General features: G+C 38.1%; 1 protein-coding gene across 2 annotated transcripts in view; it reads left to right on the top strand.

The window, feature by feature from the left end:
* LOC124295602 (arylsulfatase J) overlaps positions 1–19,843 on the top strand; it is an 846,464-nt gene that overhangs the window by 548,805 nt on the left and 277,816 nt on the right. For both annotated transcript variants that reach the window (XM_046746206.1, XM_046746146.1), the window contains one exon: positions 10,648–10,914. In XM_046746206.1, coding sequence (XP_046602162.1) covers positions 10,648–10,914 — 267 coding nt within the window. The remainder of the gene's footprint in view (positions 1–10,647; positions 10,915–19,843) is intronic.

Here is a 19,843-nt window from a genome sequence, read left to right as displayed (position 1 = left end):
CCTTTTTCTTCTACAATATTTCCTTTACATCTTCTCGTTGTACTTTTCCCGTCATTCACAATAATTCAATTATATAATCAATCATTCGACTCCTCGATAAAATTTCCCCGTTAATCTCCTTTACCCTTTGTACGTGCACGTAGTCCACAGGTTACGAGCGTAAAATTGGCCGTAATGACATTACGGCTGCATGTGGATGCGGTCATCGATAGCCACTTGTTGATAATCACAATCATCCACCCCGTAACACCTCTAAGTGTTGTGCTCACTAAGACTCTGGTGAAGTACGGGAATTTTAGAAGATAGGCGTGATTATTCGCGATCGCTCGATTCTTATTGCCTTTAGGATCACGAAACATTTAAATTTTTCAAATCGTTAATGTTGATGTTCATCATCGCGGTATTATATATCAATGGTGTAACGTAAGGGTATAAATGATCACTCACAACACAGCGGGATGATATTTAACGTATGGGTTTATTATGTATAAAGATACGGCTATGCAACGAGCATGCCGGAGTACATATGTGCTTGTCGGAGCCATGCACACAACTGACTCGCTCTCTGAACGTGAGAGTAGAGGCGCTACGGTATCACACATACATATGCAACTAGGAATGTATATCAATACATTACAACTTTCCCTCTTGTTTAATAAGAAGCCTCGGAGAGCGTCGTGGCATTGGTTTTATTAATTGATCTGAGTGTCGTTTATGCATCTCACCCGAGTCTGCTTGTACAGTATAGGTTTGCGGCGCAGTTTGCTTAACTATTTTACCATGAACTCTCTTCTCGTCTCTTACCCCGTGCGCATCCATATAAACATTATCGCCAACCTCGAGTATAACATTGCGATTACCGGCTCTCGCTAATATTTGACGCCTTTGTTGGCATTCCACATAATCAGATGCACTTGGCTTTAAGGTATCGAATTTGTTTCTTATCTCGCGGTTGTACATTATACTCGCCGGGCTTCTACCTGTAGTTATGTGTGGGTAATTTCTGTAATCAAATAAGAATAGGTTTGTGGCATATTCTACACTCTTACCCCCTTTTACTATTTTTTTTACCTTATCTTTGAAGGTTTGTATGAAGTTTTCTGCCGCACCGTTTGTGGCTGGGTGGTACGGAGGCGAAAAGGAGTGTCGAACATTATTTAGTTTTAAAAATGTTAAGAATTCTAGACTTCTGAATGGAGGCCCTCCGTCTGTTACAACGTGCATAGGCAATCCAAATCTAACAAAAAGATTTTTGAATTCTTTTATGACTCTTTTCGCATCCGTGTTGTTTTTACAATTTATTATTTCTGGCCATTTGCTACTTGCATCTATTACAATCAAATACGTATCATTTCCAAATTTGGCAAAATCACAATGTATTCGTCCCCACACTTTGGTAGGCCACGGCCAAGGTGTGAGGGGCATTTTATTTGGTGCTTTACGTTCGATTAAACACGTTTTACAATTATTTGCAATATTCTCTATTTCGGCGTCTATACCTAGCCAGTACACATACGAGCGGGCAAACATTTTCATTTTCACCATTCCAAAATGTGTGGCGTGAAGCTCGTTTAAGATAGTAGAACGCATTGACTCAGGAATGCACGCGCGTATTCCCCAAAACAGACAACCCTTTTCTACTGTAAGTTCAAATCTAATTTTATAATATTGTTTTTCTCTATCCGATAAGTCATCAAAATAAGGCCATTCTCTTGTTACATATCGTATTACATTTTTTAGAACCTCATCTTTTTTGCTTTCAGATTCTAGCATCTTGCTATCAAAAGCTGTTGCTGAATCTTCAAAAAAGTTTATATACAGTGGATCTTGATTACACATAATTGAAATATCTATAGGGTCCTCAATCGGTAGACGCGATAGCGCATCTGCATTTGCATTATTTTCAGACTTTACGTGCTCAATTCGATACTTAAATCCGGAAAGGAAATACGCGTACCTTTGTAATCTATTGTCTGCCGTTTGAGGTAATCCCTTCCTAGGCCCTAATATTAGCTCTAACGGTTTATTATCAGTGCGGAGAGTTATCACTCTGCCAAATATAAATTGGTAGAATTTTTTAAAACCGAAGACAATAGCCATCGCTTCTTTGTCAATTATGTTACGTTTTAGTTCCTTGATTGCAATTCTTTTAGAAGCGTAAGCTATTGGCCTTTCTGACTTATCTTTATAACGGTGCGATAAAATCGCGGATAACCCATAGTCTGACGCGTCGCATGCTAATATTATCTCTTCAGATGGGTCATAGTGTGCTAAAAAACTTTGTGCACTTAATTCAGTTTTTAGCCATATGAATGCATTTTCACATGCATCATCCCATTCTAGCTTTTTCTTACTCAGTAAGTCATACAAGGGAGCTAATTTTGTCGATCTATTCTCTAAGAATCGAGCGTAAAAATTTACAAGACCTAAAAAGGAAGCTAGTTGCTTATCATTTTTAGGGCGCGGGGCTTCAACCATTGCTTTTACTTTTGAATCGGATTTGTGTAATCCATCTTTGTCTATTGTAAAACCCAAAACCTCTATTTTATTTTTTAAAATGTTACATTTGAATTTATTTAATCGTAAGTTACAATCGTCTAATCTTTCACATGTTTTTAAAAGACTATCATCATGCTCTTCTCTATTTTTACCTGATATGTAAATATTATCTAGGTAAGCGATAACGCCTTTTATACCGCGTAGAATTTCGTCCATTTTGCGTTGCACATCTGCTGGTGCTTGTGAGACCCCCTCTGGTATTTTTGTATATCTAAATAACCCTTTATGTGTTGTAATAGTTAATAATTCCGCGGAGCTAGCATCTACAGGAAATTGCATGTACTGATGTTTCATGTCAAGTTCCGAGTAAAATTTGCCACCTTGCAATTCTGCAAAAATTTCATCTATGGTATGCAGCGGGTATTTATCAATTACTATGTGAGGGTTTAGTGTAAGTTTAAAGTCACCGCATATACGGATAACATCTCTCGATTTTGGTACCGGAACAATTGGTGTAGCCCACTCTGAAAATTCTACTGGAACAATATGTCCTAACCTTTCTAGTCTTTTCAATTCAATTTCAATAAGATGTTTTAAGGCATATGCTACGTGCCTACATTTTAGCGCAATAGGTTTTGTGTTTTCTTTTATGTGAATCTTTATAAAACTTTTGTTATATACACCCGGCGTGTCGCTAAATAATCTTTCAAATTTTGTTGTTATATAATCATACAAGTTATCTATTTTATATAATTGACATTTGTCTGAAGTTGGTAAATTAAGAGGCCACACTCCAAATTCTTTTAGCCACAATCGACCTATTAATGCCGGTCCCGGCCCAGGTAAAACAAAACAATTTAAAGTTTTCTCTACGTTATTAAATACTATTTTTACATCGATTAATTCGCCTAGTGGCTTTTGTGGTTGACCGCAATACGCTTTCAATTCACTTGTTGTATTATGTAATTTCAAGTTTGAAAAATATTGATCATAAATTCTTTTTGAAATAACAGTAGCGTAAGTGCCCGAATCAACTTCAAAATAAACATTGATGCCGTTTACATTTAATAATATAAACATAGGGGTTGCTTCAACATTTTGTTTACTTGTATGTTTATATAATGCATTACTCTCATTGCTCTTAACCTTAGCACTATTGTAAGCGTCATTTTCTAATTTTGGATTTGCATTTACATTAACATGCGGTACATCGTCATTTACAATATTTGTTTTACAATCTACTATAGTTTCATATTCGTTATATTCAGTAAGATTCAATTTGAAAAAATCATATTCGCTTGACTCTTCGACTCGTTCATCATTTTCCGATTGCAGTAAGTTAACATTTGTATTTGTCGGAAATTTATTTCCCGTAAAACTACATACTTGGGCTAAATGCCCTTTTACATTACACTGATGGCACACCAAATCACGATATCTGCACTCCTCACGCGTGTGATTTCCCTTGCCGCAACAAGAGCACTTCACTACACTTGTTTTCTGCGTTGATCGTTGACCTTGCCATGCTTCGCTTGATGATCGTTGATTTCTGTGTTGTTGCTGCTGTCTTCCGTTGTAGTTATTTTTATATCCTTGGTTTCTTCCTTGATAACTGCTGCCTCGATGCTGCTGCCATGGTTGTCTAGCACCGCGTAATGCAAATACATCTGCTTTTGCATTTCTTGTATCTAATGCATTTTCTGAAGATGCGGCGTCTTTTTCTGCTGACTCTCGAGTGGTAGCAATTTCATATGCTATTTTAAATGTCAGAGATTTTTCTTCAAACAGTTTCACTCGGGTATTTCTATCTTTTATTCCGCAAACAAACTGGTCCTTCAGTGCATCATCCAGGTTACTAAAATTGCAATATAGCGATAGTTTTTTTAGGCGCGCTACGAAATCAGCAATAGTTTCGTTTTCTTTTTGACTGGCTTTGTGAAAAGTGCAGCGCTCCATTGTCTCTGATGGTTTTGGTTTAAGGTGGTCAGACATGAGTTTTATATTTTCGGCGAACGAAGTATCTTTTATTTTCTTTGGAGCCGCGAGCTGTTTCAATAGTGCGTGTGCGTCGTCGCTTAAATGCGTAACCAAGTTTGCTATTTTAATCGACTCGTCCGTGATCTTTTTTGCGGTGAAAAAGAAATCTAATTTATCTTCAAACAGCTCCCAATCGTCGTCTAAGTTAAATTGAAAATGTGGATCGCCCATATCGCTATCTTTGTCTGAATCGACGTTGCTAGTGTCGTCGCTGCTGGACTTATCGTTTGCTACCTTTTCTTGTGTAGGTAACGTAGTTTTCTTAATTGGTTTTTTTGATTCCGACCCGTCTACTTGCGTTTGTGAGCTCGCTGCTTGCTCTGATGTTTCTTTCTTTTCACTTTTTTTTATTTCTGATCTAAGTAATTCACGCAACGTGTTATAATTTTCACCCTCTTCAAATGCTACACCTCTGTTTTGTAATTCTTGTATTATCTCTCCTTTGTTTAGATTTTGTATCCAGCCTGTTTTATTCGACATTAATTTGCAACGTTGCTCCTTTGAATTTAATGAATGTAATTTTATGAACTATTAGCCCCTTCCGACTAAATATAGTGACCGATTTATTTTCTTTTTTTAGAACAATTTTCACTGCGTAATACGCCTTTCCGTATTACGCTTAACTGCAAATCTTCAATTGCTTCCCGAACACGTGTTTGCCACTAACCTCAAAATAGTTTTTGAGCGCGTGGTAAAGGTTTATCTGTAATAGTACGCGGGATTCTTTTTCTCGTCGCCAGTTATTATATATCAATGGTGTAACGTAAGGGTATAAATGATCACTCACAACACAGCGGGATGATATTTAACGTATGGGTTTATTATGTATAAAGATACGGCTATGCAACGAGCATGCCGGAGTACATATGTGCTTGTCGGAGCCATGCACACAACTGACTCGCTCTCTGAACGTGAGAGTAGAGGCGCTACGGTATCACACATACATATGCAACTAGGAATGTATATCAATACATTACACGCGGAACGCTCGTTGGCAGACGTATTGGCCGATGTTTCATACTTCTGCATTGGCATGGTAATATTCTCTAGATGCGGTGCCTAGGTGTTTCACGGGGGAATCTCGTTCGCCGCGGTTTTCCTTCCGGTAGAGCTCCACATGGGTTCTTCCTCTGTAACTTGATGACCGTAACCGTCCGTGGCGAGAGCCTTACACTCATTGCTATCTTTCTTCGAAATTGCTGCGCTGTTATTGTTGGGTTACCTCGCTGACATTGCCACTAATTTCCCGTTCGGTTTTGCAATGCATGGTCATTCTAAATATTAGTTTGAATACAGTGTTGCAATGTTACCCTCGTATTATTACTGTAAACTTGCAAGAAATTCTTCTGAGGGAGAACTTAACAGAATTGACACAACACTGCTATGAGGTAACTGTAACAATACCAATCTTGCAGAGCGATTTTGCTGTTACCTAATGGCAGCATCACGTGCTGTACAAGACGGTATTTGAGTGATTGATCGGTACTCTACGTACTCTAACTATTACCACGATTCCTCATTTGATATTACCATGCTTTAATTAGGATAACACTTTGACATTTATCTTGGAATGATTCTTCAATACCACATTCTACTGTAAAGTGTTCGGCTTCCTGAACTGGTGGCGGACATCAATTACAGAAAAACTAGTACATCGACGCATTGACACAGGCGAGGTAACGTAGGCAGTGACGGCGACACATTAACGGTCGCGCATAGTGACACGAGACACGCCAGCAGGCGAAGAGCTGTCATTAACCTGTTCGCTACGACGATACCGCCAGGTTAAAATTTTGAAAACGACACTTCGTGAACCGGTCATCCTTTCTTTTTCTACATTCCTTGCGTTCAGTCGGCGAAGCTTGTGAACCTAAGTTCTGCGAACCTCGATTGTAAACCATGTGGCCTGTGTGCAAGTTGAAATTGAAGATGTCAAGTCAGGTGTAAGAATTATATATACTTCATAGCAGTACACAAATGTAAGCTCGCATGCGGGATAACGGATGGAATGTTGTATGCAGATTGTTGGTGCGAGACCATTGCACACTGAGATAGTAACTGTTGCAACGTTAAGCTGCTGTTACCCTCAGTTGCGGACTTACCGATGATATTTTGGCGCAATACCCTAATTATCCTGACTTTTGAACAACAGCAGAATCTACTCGTTGAGCACGAGACGTAAGACGTTTCAGTGTCAACTTTGAGGCATAATTAGGTATAATACGATACGATAATAATTAAAGATTCCATTGTATGGTTGACTAGGCTTAGGGACTCGGACGAACAGGTAGAATAGCGATAATCAAAGGCAGCTAGCGATTGATAAATACATAAATAGTAAGCTTAAGTTAGTGGTAATGAACAGATCAATCAGTAGTATATTGTTGATTGAATTTACAGGTTCTAAATCAGTCAAGTAAAGCCTACAAGACTTGGCAATAACTGACTAGGATTTATTCTATGTGTTAACAGCAATTAATAAATCTAACCGTAGCAGTTCGTGGGAATTCTCGAGAAAATGAAGTCAAACCATAGCTTTTACCAAAAGATGATAGTTAGCAAAGAAAATTAGATGCAGGACGGTATAAACGATATAATTTTACGTCCCAACCGATAATTACGGTGATACTCTCTGTGTACCATAACTTACCGACGTGCAATTACCATAGGAGAGTGTCACATGCTCATACCATTAAAATTTTTTTTCTTTAAAATCCATATCGAGATCCAGATACAGTTACCATCTCTGTGAGCAATGATCCAGCACTGACAATCTGCATATAACATATCATCTGTTATTTTGCAGCCGAGCTTACATTTGTGTGATGCTGTGAAATATATTTAATTTTTATTCTTAACTCTATATCATTAACTTCAACTCACACATAGACTGCACGGTATACAATGGAAATTCGCAGAACTCAGGTTCATAAAACTCGCTGATTGCCCGCAATGAACATGACAAAAGAAAGGATGAATAGTTCATAAAGTGTCATTTTCAGAACTAAAAAATGCATTCTTGCAACCAAGTATCCTGTTAGCACTGCACTGATTGGCCTCCTCAAAACCGATTGTCATGTATTGACGTAACTCAATACTAATCAGGAGTCTTTTATAAAACTCCCACTATTGAAGATCTTTTTCAAACAAGACAGATGCAATGAAGAATCACTTTATACGCAAGAGAAAACAGAATCAAATCAAAGGCAGGACCAATCAAGACTTCAGACAATTCGGAGCACTTCGAAATTACCAGCAGTGCAAATTATTCTAAATCATAGACTGCTCATATTCAGAAACTCCGAACTTTAATACAACCAAATAAGTAAATAACACCATTGTAAAGCCAAACCTCAAATATCGATTACAAGAACACCTTATTGTTAATAAATGTGTATTTAAATTAAAATGTTGTGTACATAGAATGATTTTAATCGTACATAGTGATTATTTGCATGACCCACAACAACGTAATTCTAGATTGAGACAGGCTAAACGAAGAATCGATACGAGCAGATCATCGAAGTTCGTGAACCTAAATACCACAAGATTTGTAAATCGAGCTTACATAAAACATCACGCAGTAAATGAAAGATTTCTCGCGACCTTTACCCCAGAACGCAACAATAATACGAAAATCTACTGAAAATCACACGTTACTGGGCGACATGATTTTACCCAATTTTTCAAGAGCGACGCTACGGTAATTATTGATCTATTGATTTCGAGCAAGAGAGTACAACCTTTATTAAAAACCGGTAGTTGTTGGAATTGATAGTAGCTTGGAATAGTAGTGACAAAGAATTATACAGAATTCTTGGTAGATGTCAACTGCCGGAAACATTGAAGTCAATCGTTAAGTCACAAAAATCTGTAGCTTGGACGAGAGAATATCAAATAAAGTAAATTGCGGGGGCCAATTTACCAGGGAATTTTCGATACATAGTCGATCTAATAATTTTCGATACTCAAAAATTCAAGAGATTACTCGTTGAGAAATTCTTAAACATAATTTACGAGAGATGACAAAACTATCAGAAATTTTGAGAGCTTTACTACGACAAAATCAAATATCATAAACGAGACTTAAATTGATAAGAAGATATTATATTGCAAAGAAATATGAATAATATAACAAGTCATATAATTAATACAAGATCGCCAGCAAGAAAATAGCAAAGGATCGGTAGTATTGAACGGCTTGATGAACGCCCGGATCTACTCCAAGGAAGTCGATTCACGATACAAATTCATGCACAATAGCAAATAAAATGGAATAAGCGGCACGGGAAATAAATATAATTGACACAAATAGTACAGAAAATGAAAAGAAATAAAGATACCTCAAAATACGATAAAAATCACACAAGCAGTCTAACAAGCAGAGAAAGTTACAAGCAAGTCCGAAAAACTCCCATATACGAGACAAATAATTGTTTGATAGATACAAGAGCACTCAATGACACAAATTCAACTAATCAAGGAAATCATGCAGTCACACAAAGACTTAAAGTACTTTAGAGCTGTGGACCATGATTTACAATGATACTAAGCATCACACAATGCAAGTAAAAGGATAATTGAGGTACAAGAAAACAGATGATTTGAGCAACTTCGTAACGGTGCTCAGGCTCAAAGACACTAAATTTCAATCCAAATAAACTTAACGTCAGCAAAGAAGGTAACAAAAAAAAGGTGAGCGAAAAAGGAAAAGAAATGACGCAAGAAATAAAATAACAGAAACGATAGTAATTAGGAAACGATACCCCGAAGGACAAAAAAAGTTGGAATTAAGCTGACGAAAATCTGTAGAGGTAACGAGCCAGGAAGAAACGGTGCCGACTCCTGGCGGGTTGAGTATAGAGTAGACGAAGGTCGGAGTTTGGCTCGATGATGTCGCTAGTGTCGTGAGGTAATCTTTCTTCTAGATGATTAGTCGTTTGATCTCCACTACAATTGGCTCATCCCGCTCCGCGTTCGCAGCGTTTATCGGTGACGAGTACTTCATGCGTTTACTGATACTATCGATAGATGTTGCATGATGTTCGTCCTGTGACTTTTTCGTTGACACCTGTTTGTACGGCATTGCTGTTGTAGTACCTTATCAACTAGCTGGTTGCCTATTGTTACAGATCCACTGGTGAAGACATACGCAAGATATCTCTTGGCCGCAAGCTTTCCGGCTGGAGAGCGACGGCATAACGCACCTCAAAGTTGCTTCCACCAGTGGCATCGTGTTCTGCCCACGATATAACCAAGTTCCTCGCCGATAGGAATTTTGCATCAAGTCCTCTGGATACTTTTGACCTTGATAATAACCACTGAAACGGTAGTAATAAAGAATCAGTCCGGCGACTACCCAGAAAGTTTACGGGACAGGAAGTTGTGATTACACTCCCTCCGTGACCCTGCACGCCATCTCCACGGTATCCCGGAAAACGAGTGGCTGGTTCTTCGAGAGAAATGGCCACTCGGCTGTGGAGAGAACTTTTGTATGCTCCTCATACTTCTTTGTACGCTGGCAATTGGAGTAGTAAGAGAAGTTTAGGTAACCGGTAGACACGGGCCCAGGTGCTTTGTAAGGCACACCACGTCTTGCACATCAGGTAGTCGGTAGATGAGGTCATACAGAGAATAATGCGTAATAATCAAAGTTAATGTTGGCCCTCAGTGGTCAAAAGCTTAGTCATCCTGGTACCTTATTTGTTTGGGCAAAACCGCGAAATACAGACTCTGCAAAGAAAGAATTAGTTACTAGTAGTTTATCGTCTAATTTGTATCGAGTTCGCTTGAAGTACCCCGTAGGGATGCGTTTTTCAGGAGTTTCGTCGGACGCGTACCTTTGTGACGATCCGTTCTAAAACGCCACGTTATACTGTATATGGATTGACATGGATCGTAAAGCTATGGTATGAGCATGTGAAGCTCTCTTATGATAATGGCACGTCGGTAAGTTACGATGCAGAGAGGGTAATGCCGTAATTAGCGGCCGGGTCGTAACAGTATTTTACCGTTTTTATGAAGGATTTCTATACTCTTACCATTTCGGTTGGGTGCAGTTTGTAAGTGCTCTCTTACGTTTGTTCTGAATCCAACTGTCAACGATTTCAGGTGGTGTACGAGGGGTAGGTCTTCTGTGGTCTTCATTGCTAGAACGTCCTGGGCGAGTCTCAAACCAGCTTTTCCACATAACGGATTGGTTGCCGACGTTAGTAGCAGCATCAGGTGGCGATCCATTAAAGCTGAGTATTGACGGAATGAATCTGTGGCCGGCTTTAAGAACTGGGTCCACGTCACCACGAACAGAAATCCTCCACAATATTGATGACGAGTATGGAAATTCAGCTATTACAATTGGTGATTGGAAGCTTCTTCAAGGTACGCAAGATTCACTATTTTGGACGACGCACATTGGTCGGATATTATACAAAATGCGAGCAAAATAACAAAAGAAAAAATTAAAACTAGTTATTTCTTACGGTGTAATTACAATTTCAGATGTACCAATAAAACTGAAATACGTAGTGATACAGGAAAACAAATTTCTGCATCGTGTTACACTACGTACGCTAATTTTCGTTCTATGTAACGTACAATACCAGTTCATAAGTCCGCTGTCAGTTTTAGAATTTTCGATCGATCGGGACAAAAATTCGATATCTCTCCCAAAAAGAGGCGTTAATAAATGTTCCAGGTCGCATTGGAAGATGAAGGTTAGCAGTTTCGTTATGATTTTGTTCCAAATTTTCTACAATTTTATTAGCGTTTACTAGATGATATTGAACATGGTAAATTTTCGCAATTTTCATCTTTCATGAAGTTGCGCGTAATTTTGTAGAAATAAAAATGGGAATTTTTCCTCGTCAGAACTTCGAACAAGGAGCAAGATTCTGTTTTAATTTCGTCGTGTGAAAAAGTTGTGATTTTTTTTATAAATTCGTTTCAATTTTTGTACAGTAATTCAGTTTTGGGAAAATCTGTCGGACCTTGAGAAATATGGGGTTAATCCTTTGCACTCGAGCGGCGCTGATACTGTGCCCAGCCGATTTCAAGTGTGAACTCGAGCGGCGCTGCTGCAGCGCCCGAGTGATTTGACGTCTTGAATCGAGCGACACTGCTACGGCACTTATCAAAGTTTGTTGTTTTCGAAATGTAAATGAATAAACTGGTGAAATTTCATTATTTGTATACGCTTCTTTGTTTATAAATTTTGTTAAGGTACCTGTAAAATGTTCACCTAATTTGGCCGAAATCGTCTCGAGTTGCTGTTTCGCGCAAACAAAAAAAGCCTCGAGCACAAAGGGTTGAAAGTTATGTACTAAGACGAACAGTTACATCATTTTATTTTTACCATGTCAGAATTTTTTTACAATTTCATTCTGAAATTAGTTTATGACTATTTTTTTATTTATTTTATTTTTTACTGCCAGTTCCCGCCATACCGGTAAGAGTATGTCCCCAGAGGTCTACGGTAGACTTGTGCGGGGCAAGGGAAGAGATAGATTAATGACCATCATTATGCGGCTGCAGTCGTCTTAAGAAGTTCTTTAGAAACACCCGCATTCGCACAAGGGACAAGAGAAACTGCAGAAAACCTTGGTGTAGCCGGACCGAGTTCAAACCTCAACCCACCGATTCAGCGCCTGAACGGAGTGACCCTTCATACAATTTTTGCGAGCTGCCACTTAGGTCCTTCTTGACAGGCTGGGGATTTGAACTCAGGTCCTCCCGTTTCTTTGTCTCGCACGCTACGCACTACGCTACTACGTTCGGTATTGATAGTAAAAATTCCTTAAGTTGTCTTATCTCTTGCACTGCTTATTGGGCTTATTGTTTGTTCAAATGCTTTATCAGAACAGATAAGGGGTGAAATTGATTGATTAGGAGAGGTGAGTTTGGTAAAGGGGATAAGAAATGGATGAAATAGGGAAAAGCGAAACCCAGGCTGGAACTAGGGCTTACAAGGAAAGTCTTTCCGCTGACATCCTTAGATTTTAATGAAATTTATACAGGGTGTCCCTAAATTGCCTTCCACGGACTAGCCAGCATGGTACCTCATTAAAATCGAACCGAGAATTTCTTTTCCGGAAGCTCGACCGACGCATAGTTTTTGAATTATAAGCGATAGCGCTAGGCCAATCAGAGTGCACCATTTCATCTAGATTTGCCGCCACGGAAATTGCTGTTTTGTTCGACTGGGTGAATTATTAATATTCGTTTACGAATTAAATATCGGCACCTCCCCTCTCTCGCTGCTGTACCCCTTCTCGGGCGCTGACCTCGGTATTGTTGCCGCGGCACACGCTGCCGGCCGCACATCCATGGGCGCACAGTTGTGTGTGTAAACAGAAGCGCATCCTCAAGCATAAGGGGTACAGCAGCGAGAGAGGGGAGGTGCCGATATTTAATTCGTAAACGAATAATAATAATTCACCCAGACGAACAAAACAGCAATTTCCGTGGCGGCAAATCTAGATGAAATGGTGCACTCTGATTGGCCTAGCGCTATCGCTTATAATTCAAAAACTATGCGTCGGACGAGCTTCCGGAAAAGAAATTCTCGGTTGGATTTTAACGAGGTATCATGCTGGCTAGTCCGTGGGAGGCAATTTAGGGACACCCTGTATATGTTATTCTACATCAAAATCGAAGAGACATGTATTTTTTATATTGGCGGAAAAACGTTTCTAGGGGGTGAAATTGTCCTTTGAAATTGAGACCTCCGAGGGGTTCTTTTCAGGTTTAACCTATTTTCACTTGAGATAATCGAATGCACCCAAATGGATAATTACCATAATGATAAACGATGAAAAATGAAACTGGTTTCATATCGGGGGGTTGCATAGGAAATAAGTTATAGGGGTTGAAATTCATAAAATCGTTATAACAAAAAAAACTATTGCATCTATCTCGATGGATTCAATTGCACTTTGAAGAGCGAAAAAAGATTATACATGTGGGTTTTTGCGTTTTTCTCGCAAATCAAGTTAAGAGGGTAAACTACCCCTATGTATGTTTACATTTAATCCCAATAAAACGGCAGTAATTCTTTTTTTTTTATTCCTTCTCCTAGTAATATGTTTTTTTTTAATTTACCACAACCCCATCACGTATATAGCATTTAATGAACGGTTTTATCTAGGAGCCAACTTATTTATAGATCGATCTTTCGTTGAAAAAGTATTTATATATGACTCATCAATAATTCTGACTGATTTATATTTGGCAATGAAATAACATAAGCATACGATAAGCGCTTACACATATTCGTTTCGGTAGATAAGACAAAGTTTTGGGATGAGGCACAGAAAAACTGCGTAGTCAAGTAAAAAAAACAGAGCGTATAATATGCTTGTATCTTTTATTGATAATATTTCAACAGTTTAATAAAATAATCACTATAGCAATAAATAGAAGTAAGTATATAATCATATGCTCTATTAGCCGTTGTAAGTACTGTAGTAATGATAGTCATTGAAAAAGTGTTTGAAACATAACGACTTTTTACACCAAGAACAGCGAACAATAGCAACATTTTCACATCTTGGAACTTCACAGTGTGAGTTGCAGGATTCTCCAAATGCAAAGCGTACAAGATTCTTAAAATTCGCTGGTTTTTCTTCTATGTAACCACTTTTGTACCAAGAAGATTTGAAAAGATCGATATAACGTGGTGACGACAGTTGGTTATGAACAAGTGACTGAAGCTTTACGATATTGTTTCTCAAATGCAAATCAATATCATAATTCATCAAAAGACAATTATCAGAAAAATATCTAACAATATTTTTCCATACCCGGAATCCAAAAACATCGAGAGGCTGGATTTTTCCGGTAGTTCCTTTAGGTATAATCGTTACTTTGACATCGCTATTTGAAGGTTTCAGATCAAGTACAGCTTGGGGACAGTGTCCAGTCCAAGAATCAATCAGTTATAAAGATTTTGAACGAACTTTCGGGAAAAATACATGCTGCAACCAAATTTTAAAATGATCTGAGAATAGAAAAACTTGTTATTTTTTCATTCGAAAAAATGTCCATACAAAAACAGTGGGTATAATTTATATCTGAAGTAAGCTTCCCAGACTTGGATACGTCTCTGTTTACATTATCTGGTCTGAAGAGCGTTTTCTCCACTATTGAACCAATCTTGCCAGTTGTTTCTTTTAAAACCAAAAATAGAGGACATAGCAGCTTGCCGTCGGCTGATATAGTCGGCTGAATAGTGTAACTGTGGCTCGCAGAAGAGACTGATTGTATAACACATTGTACTTGCTTCTCTCCTTCGACTGCTAAAGTTCTTCCGAAATGCATTTCGAGTTTGGGAGCCACTCCGATCTGATCTTGATCCGAATTTTGAGAAAAAACGTATCACTAAAAGAAGAAATAAGAAAAAAAAGAATTACTGCCGTTTGATTGAGATTACATGTAAATATACATAGGAATAGTTCACCCACTCGACCTGATTTGCGAGAAAAACGCAAAAACCCATATTTATTATTTTTTTTTTCGCTCTTCAAAGTGCAATTGAATCCATCGAGATAGGTGCAATAATTTTTTTGTTATAACGATTTTATGAATTTCAACCCCCATAACTTTTTTCTTATGCAACCCCCCGATATGAAACCAGTTGGATTTTTTATCGTTTATCATTAAGGTAATTATCCATTTGGGTGCATTCGATTATCTCAAGTGAAAATAGGTGAAATCTGAAAAGTACTCCTCGAAGGTCTTAACTTCAAAGGATAATTTCACCCCCTAGAAACGTTTTTCTGTCGATAAAAAAAATACGCGGCTCTTAGATTTTGAAGTAGAATAACATTTATAAATTTCATCAAAATCGAAGGATGTCAGCGAAAAGACTTCCCTTGTTAGTTATTCGGATCCAACTGCACGTAGTTGAAAATGGTTTACAAGGGAAGGCCACGACGTTCAGATCACGGATTTTCTTCAAACTTTGCACACTTTTCGTACTCCATTAGAACAACATAATGTGCAAGTAGCAAGGCGTACTACTATGGCGTTTTCGCGAAAATCGCAAGAGAAATCTTACGAAGAAGATGACGGACACTGGTCATATTCTTTTTCATATATATTACAATTCAAAGGTAGTGTAACGAAAAAATACGTGTTCAGTGCCTGAGCGTCGTTTTGTATCCGTGTCATTGCGATCTCCGTGCAAGCCGCGCTCGAACGATTCGTCTCCGCAGGGATGCCAAATCTCGCGTAGATGAGGAGGCGAGCGCGCATCACGCATTTTTTAAAACAGTCGAGTTAAGTCGTCCGTCTAGTGACGATCGTGAGTGACGCCGTGCGTTCTCTCGTACCACGACCAAAAGACGAGAGGCCCAAATATACTCTCGTATACGTTCGCTCTACGGAGTAAGGTAGATGAGTACGGCCCGAGTGTCTCTCATTCTACACGGGACCGAGTACCCATACACGCATACCAAGGGTCTTGCACCCTTCCATCATACAACGAGCCCGAGCGCTCTTGGTGTACTACCAACACCAATCATACTCTCATACACGTTCGCTCCTCGGAGTAAGGCAAATGCAAATCATACGAAATTCGATCGAATCGAATAAAACAAAAATCGCAATACGAAACGCACTCGAGATCGCGGTGGCATGAGCAAAACGGGCTGTAACCGGCATATACCCATTCATATACGAGTACACAATCGACACATGCTTTTATACGTTTACAAATACACGTTCATACTTCATGGGTTTTTATGCCGCAAGGCTTTTCCCACAAGAGCCAATAAACATTCATAATTCGATGGCTGAAACGCGAGAGTTTTTTTATTCAAGAAACCTCAACCTCTATCCTTCATACTAATAAAAAAGGTTCAATTCAAAACTACGAGGCAACTTCGCCTATGAAGAAGCTTCGACTATACGAGTACATACGTGTATTTGCATGAACCTTTATCGAATTTCCAATTTTATATTGCTATGAAAGAATGTGAATTCAAAAATTTGGTGATTTCGAAAAATTAACGACGGAGTCAGAAATTGAACCTGGCGTTTAGAGATGCTTAGCTGGAGCCTTACTCCATTAGACCCCCTAGCCTAGATATTATTGATTCTGATGAAATGTCCGACGAAATTTTTCCACACCCTAAAACCATAAACGTCAATGGGTTGAATTTTTCCGGTTGTTCCTTTAGGAATAATTTTCGACTCAACGTCTCTATTCGAAGGCGTTGCCTCACGGACAGCTGCAGGGCCATGGAGACTAGACGTAAGAAGGCCGAACGCATATGGCGGAATCGTCGAAAAGTGAATCGTGAAAGTGATGAAAGATCTTGTAATTCTGGATGTATCCGCAAGCGATACCAGCGCCTGGTTACGAATAAGATACATACGTGAGGATCGGTTTTGGTACCGCCGCCAGGCGGGTAAAATCCGCGGATCGTTCGTCACTTTCACAGTCCATTTTGCCAGCATTGGGTTCGGCCTCCTTATCTCCAGTCTATATGTGCAGGGCAGTGGCTACTCCATGAATCAATCAATAGTAAACTTTTTGAACCAACGTTGGGGAAAAAACAAGATGCAACCAAGTTTCAAAATGTTTTGAGAATATAATAATCTGATATTTAGTAAATATATAATTATTATAAGTATATTAAAAAAGTTAACCAGGTTAACTAATTAGCTAACTATCAGCTTAGCCGGTTAACTCAAATTAGCTAAGCTAATAAGCTAATCAGCTAATTTTTGACCGGCTAAAAGTTAAATTAATTTTCAAAGATACATGTATATATGATATAGGAGTGACTATTCACACGTAAAAAAGCCGCATTAAATCCACGCAGCGGGAATATAAGGCCCTTAAATCCACGCCGCGCGAATTTAAGGGCTTTGTAGTCACGCTGAGTGGATTTAACGTAACTTTTTTTTTTTTTACGTATGAATATAGCTGTCCATATGGTATATGTATATATAATTACAATTGTGGCGCGATGGTGAAATTCAATTCTAAATTCAATAAAATTGAACGGTGCTCATTTAAGATCAATTTATTACTTAATGTCTAATATAAACAATTTGAAATAATATTAAATTAACATGACTGATTGTCTATCAACATTTTTTAATCAGTTTCTTCTATCATTTCACGATTTTGATATAAAAATATCAATAAATTAGCGTTATCTGGTAATAAACAACTCCTTTTAGTGGAAATAACATTTCCTGCTGTTGAAAATACTCGTTCGGATGGTGTACTCGAGGATGGGATGCCCAAATATCTTCTTGCATACGTAGCTAAAATTGGGTACTTATGACGCTTAGAGTTCCACCACAGCAGAGGATTAACTCCTTTTGGGATAGTTAACTCTCTGTCATACTTGCCGGTTTCTTTTTCAATAGCAGTCTTATTTTCAAAACTTAGTGTTCGCTCAAGGTCCCCTGATAAACCTCGTTCAGGATCGAAGAGGTACTCCAAGTCTTTTTCTCTTTGATCTTTGGCCGAAGTTTGAAATTCATGATGCGTATTCTCAACTGATATTATTTCTAATAAGGCATAACTTTTTGTCGATAGGGTTGAGATTCATCACGTAAGTCTTTATACCTGAAATATAAAGTACAATTGACTATAGTTAATTAATATAGTGAAAATATTATAAAATAAAATTTGTTGAAACAAGATCGACTTTGCACGCACGTAAGGGTGTAAGACTTCTCATTGATTTCGAATTAAATGTGAATGAAATAAATACCTTGGATCTAAGTAGCATGCAAGCCCACATGCAGCAACACTTGTAGTTTTTAAGAACCTAGTTCTTAACTCGTCTTCCAATATATCCTTCAACAAGTGTATCCCTTCGCTGTCATCATCTTTCGGCTGTAAAAATTTTTTAACCATTGAATGAGCGGTTGGTCGCACCATCGCAATTGTTGATTGTGATTCTGAAGACATTATTCTTGTAGCAACATCGAAAGGTTCTAAGATCTTTTTAACATCAGCTATATAATCCCAATCATCATTGCTCAAGAGCAATTTTTTCATTGATTCAGCAGTTGTCACTTCTTTATCTAACAAAACAGATGTTATTGCATCACGTTGTTCTATAACACGTCCAATCATTGCGAAAGCTGAATTCCAGCGAGTAGGGCAGTGACTTATTAAACGATGATTCGGCAAACGTTATTTTTTTGAGCATAAGTTAGAGCTGTACTCGCTTCATTTGAGTGCTTAAAATGCCCAACTAGAGCAGAAATTTTTCGTAAACAATCAGATAAAACTTTATCTTTTGAAGCCCTTTCAACGACACATTGTAGGGAATGACAGAAACAGCGAACGCTCACATCTATTTCAGTATCGTTGCTCCAATAATCTCATATGGCAGCAACCATATAAGGTGCATAATCGTGGACAACAGCTATAACTTTTTCATATACATTCCAACTCGACAGTCCTTCTTTCAAATGATTGTAAGTATTTTTCGCAGTGTGACTTTCAGACATTTCTAATGTATCCAGCGTAAATGAACGGAGGTTCCATTGGTCATCAATCGCGTGTGCAGTGATTGTGACAAATGAATCATTGGCACGTGAAGACCAACCATCGGTTGTAATCGAAATATTTGGAAAATTGTTCAGAGTCGAAATCAATTTGTTCCGAACAACGTCATAAATGCCTTGCAGACGATTCCTGATAACTGATACGCTTGTTTTAGTATACTCAGGACAAACAGTCCTTAGAAATTGCTCGATTCCAGGTCCTTCGGCAAACGATAATGGAAGCATATCCATAACGATCATCTTGACCAATGAAATAGTAATAGCTTCAGACTTGGGATTCTATAAGAAAAACAAGGAAAAAAATATCATTGGACTTGATATAATTTATAAATACATAAATCAATATCGCAAATTGACAAAATATATAGAATTTTGACAATCAACTTGATTCTTCAACAAAATTACTTACGTTGCGAGTATAATATTTTCTAGTAGGTAATTTGCGCCGCTTCTCATGATTATTTTCAGTGCTTGAACCTGTTTAAGGGTCTGGATTTTCTGTAGTTAGTCTTCTTCGTTTATTTCCAGTAGAATTCAATTCAATTTCATTTTCGGATCTATTACATTCATGAATTTTAAGTTATTTATTGATAGCAGTGGTGAATCAAAATAAAAATACTTATTATCTTATAAAAATTAGAAACATTCCACTTACAGTAATAAAAAAAAAAACACAGAAATTGTGAATTTACGTACTGAGACTCAGAATCACCTTCGTTGATTAAAGTAGCTGCTTGGTCTTTGTCAGGATGCTTATTCTTCATGTGATATC

The sequence above is a fragment of the Neodiprion lecontei genome, chromosome 1 (genome assembly GCF_021901455.1).
Source record: "Neodiprion lecontei isolate iyNeoLeco1 chromosome 1, iyNeoLeco1.1, whole genome shotgun sequence".
Lineage (NCBI taxonomy): Eukaryota > Metazoa > Arthropoda > Insecta > Hymenoptera > Diprionidae > Neodiprion > Neodiprion lecontei.
This window is presented reverse-complemented; position numbering and strand designations above follow the sequence as displayed.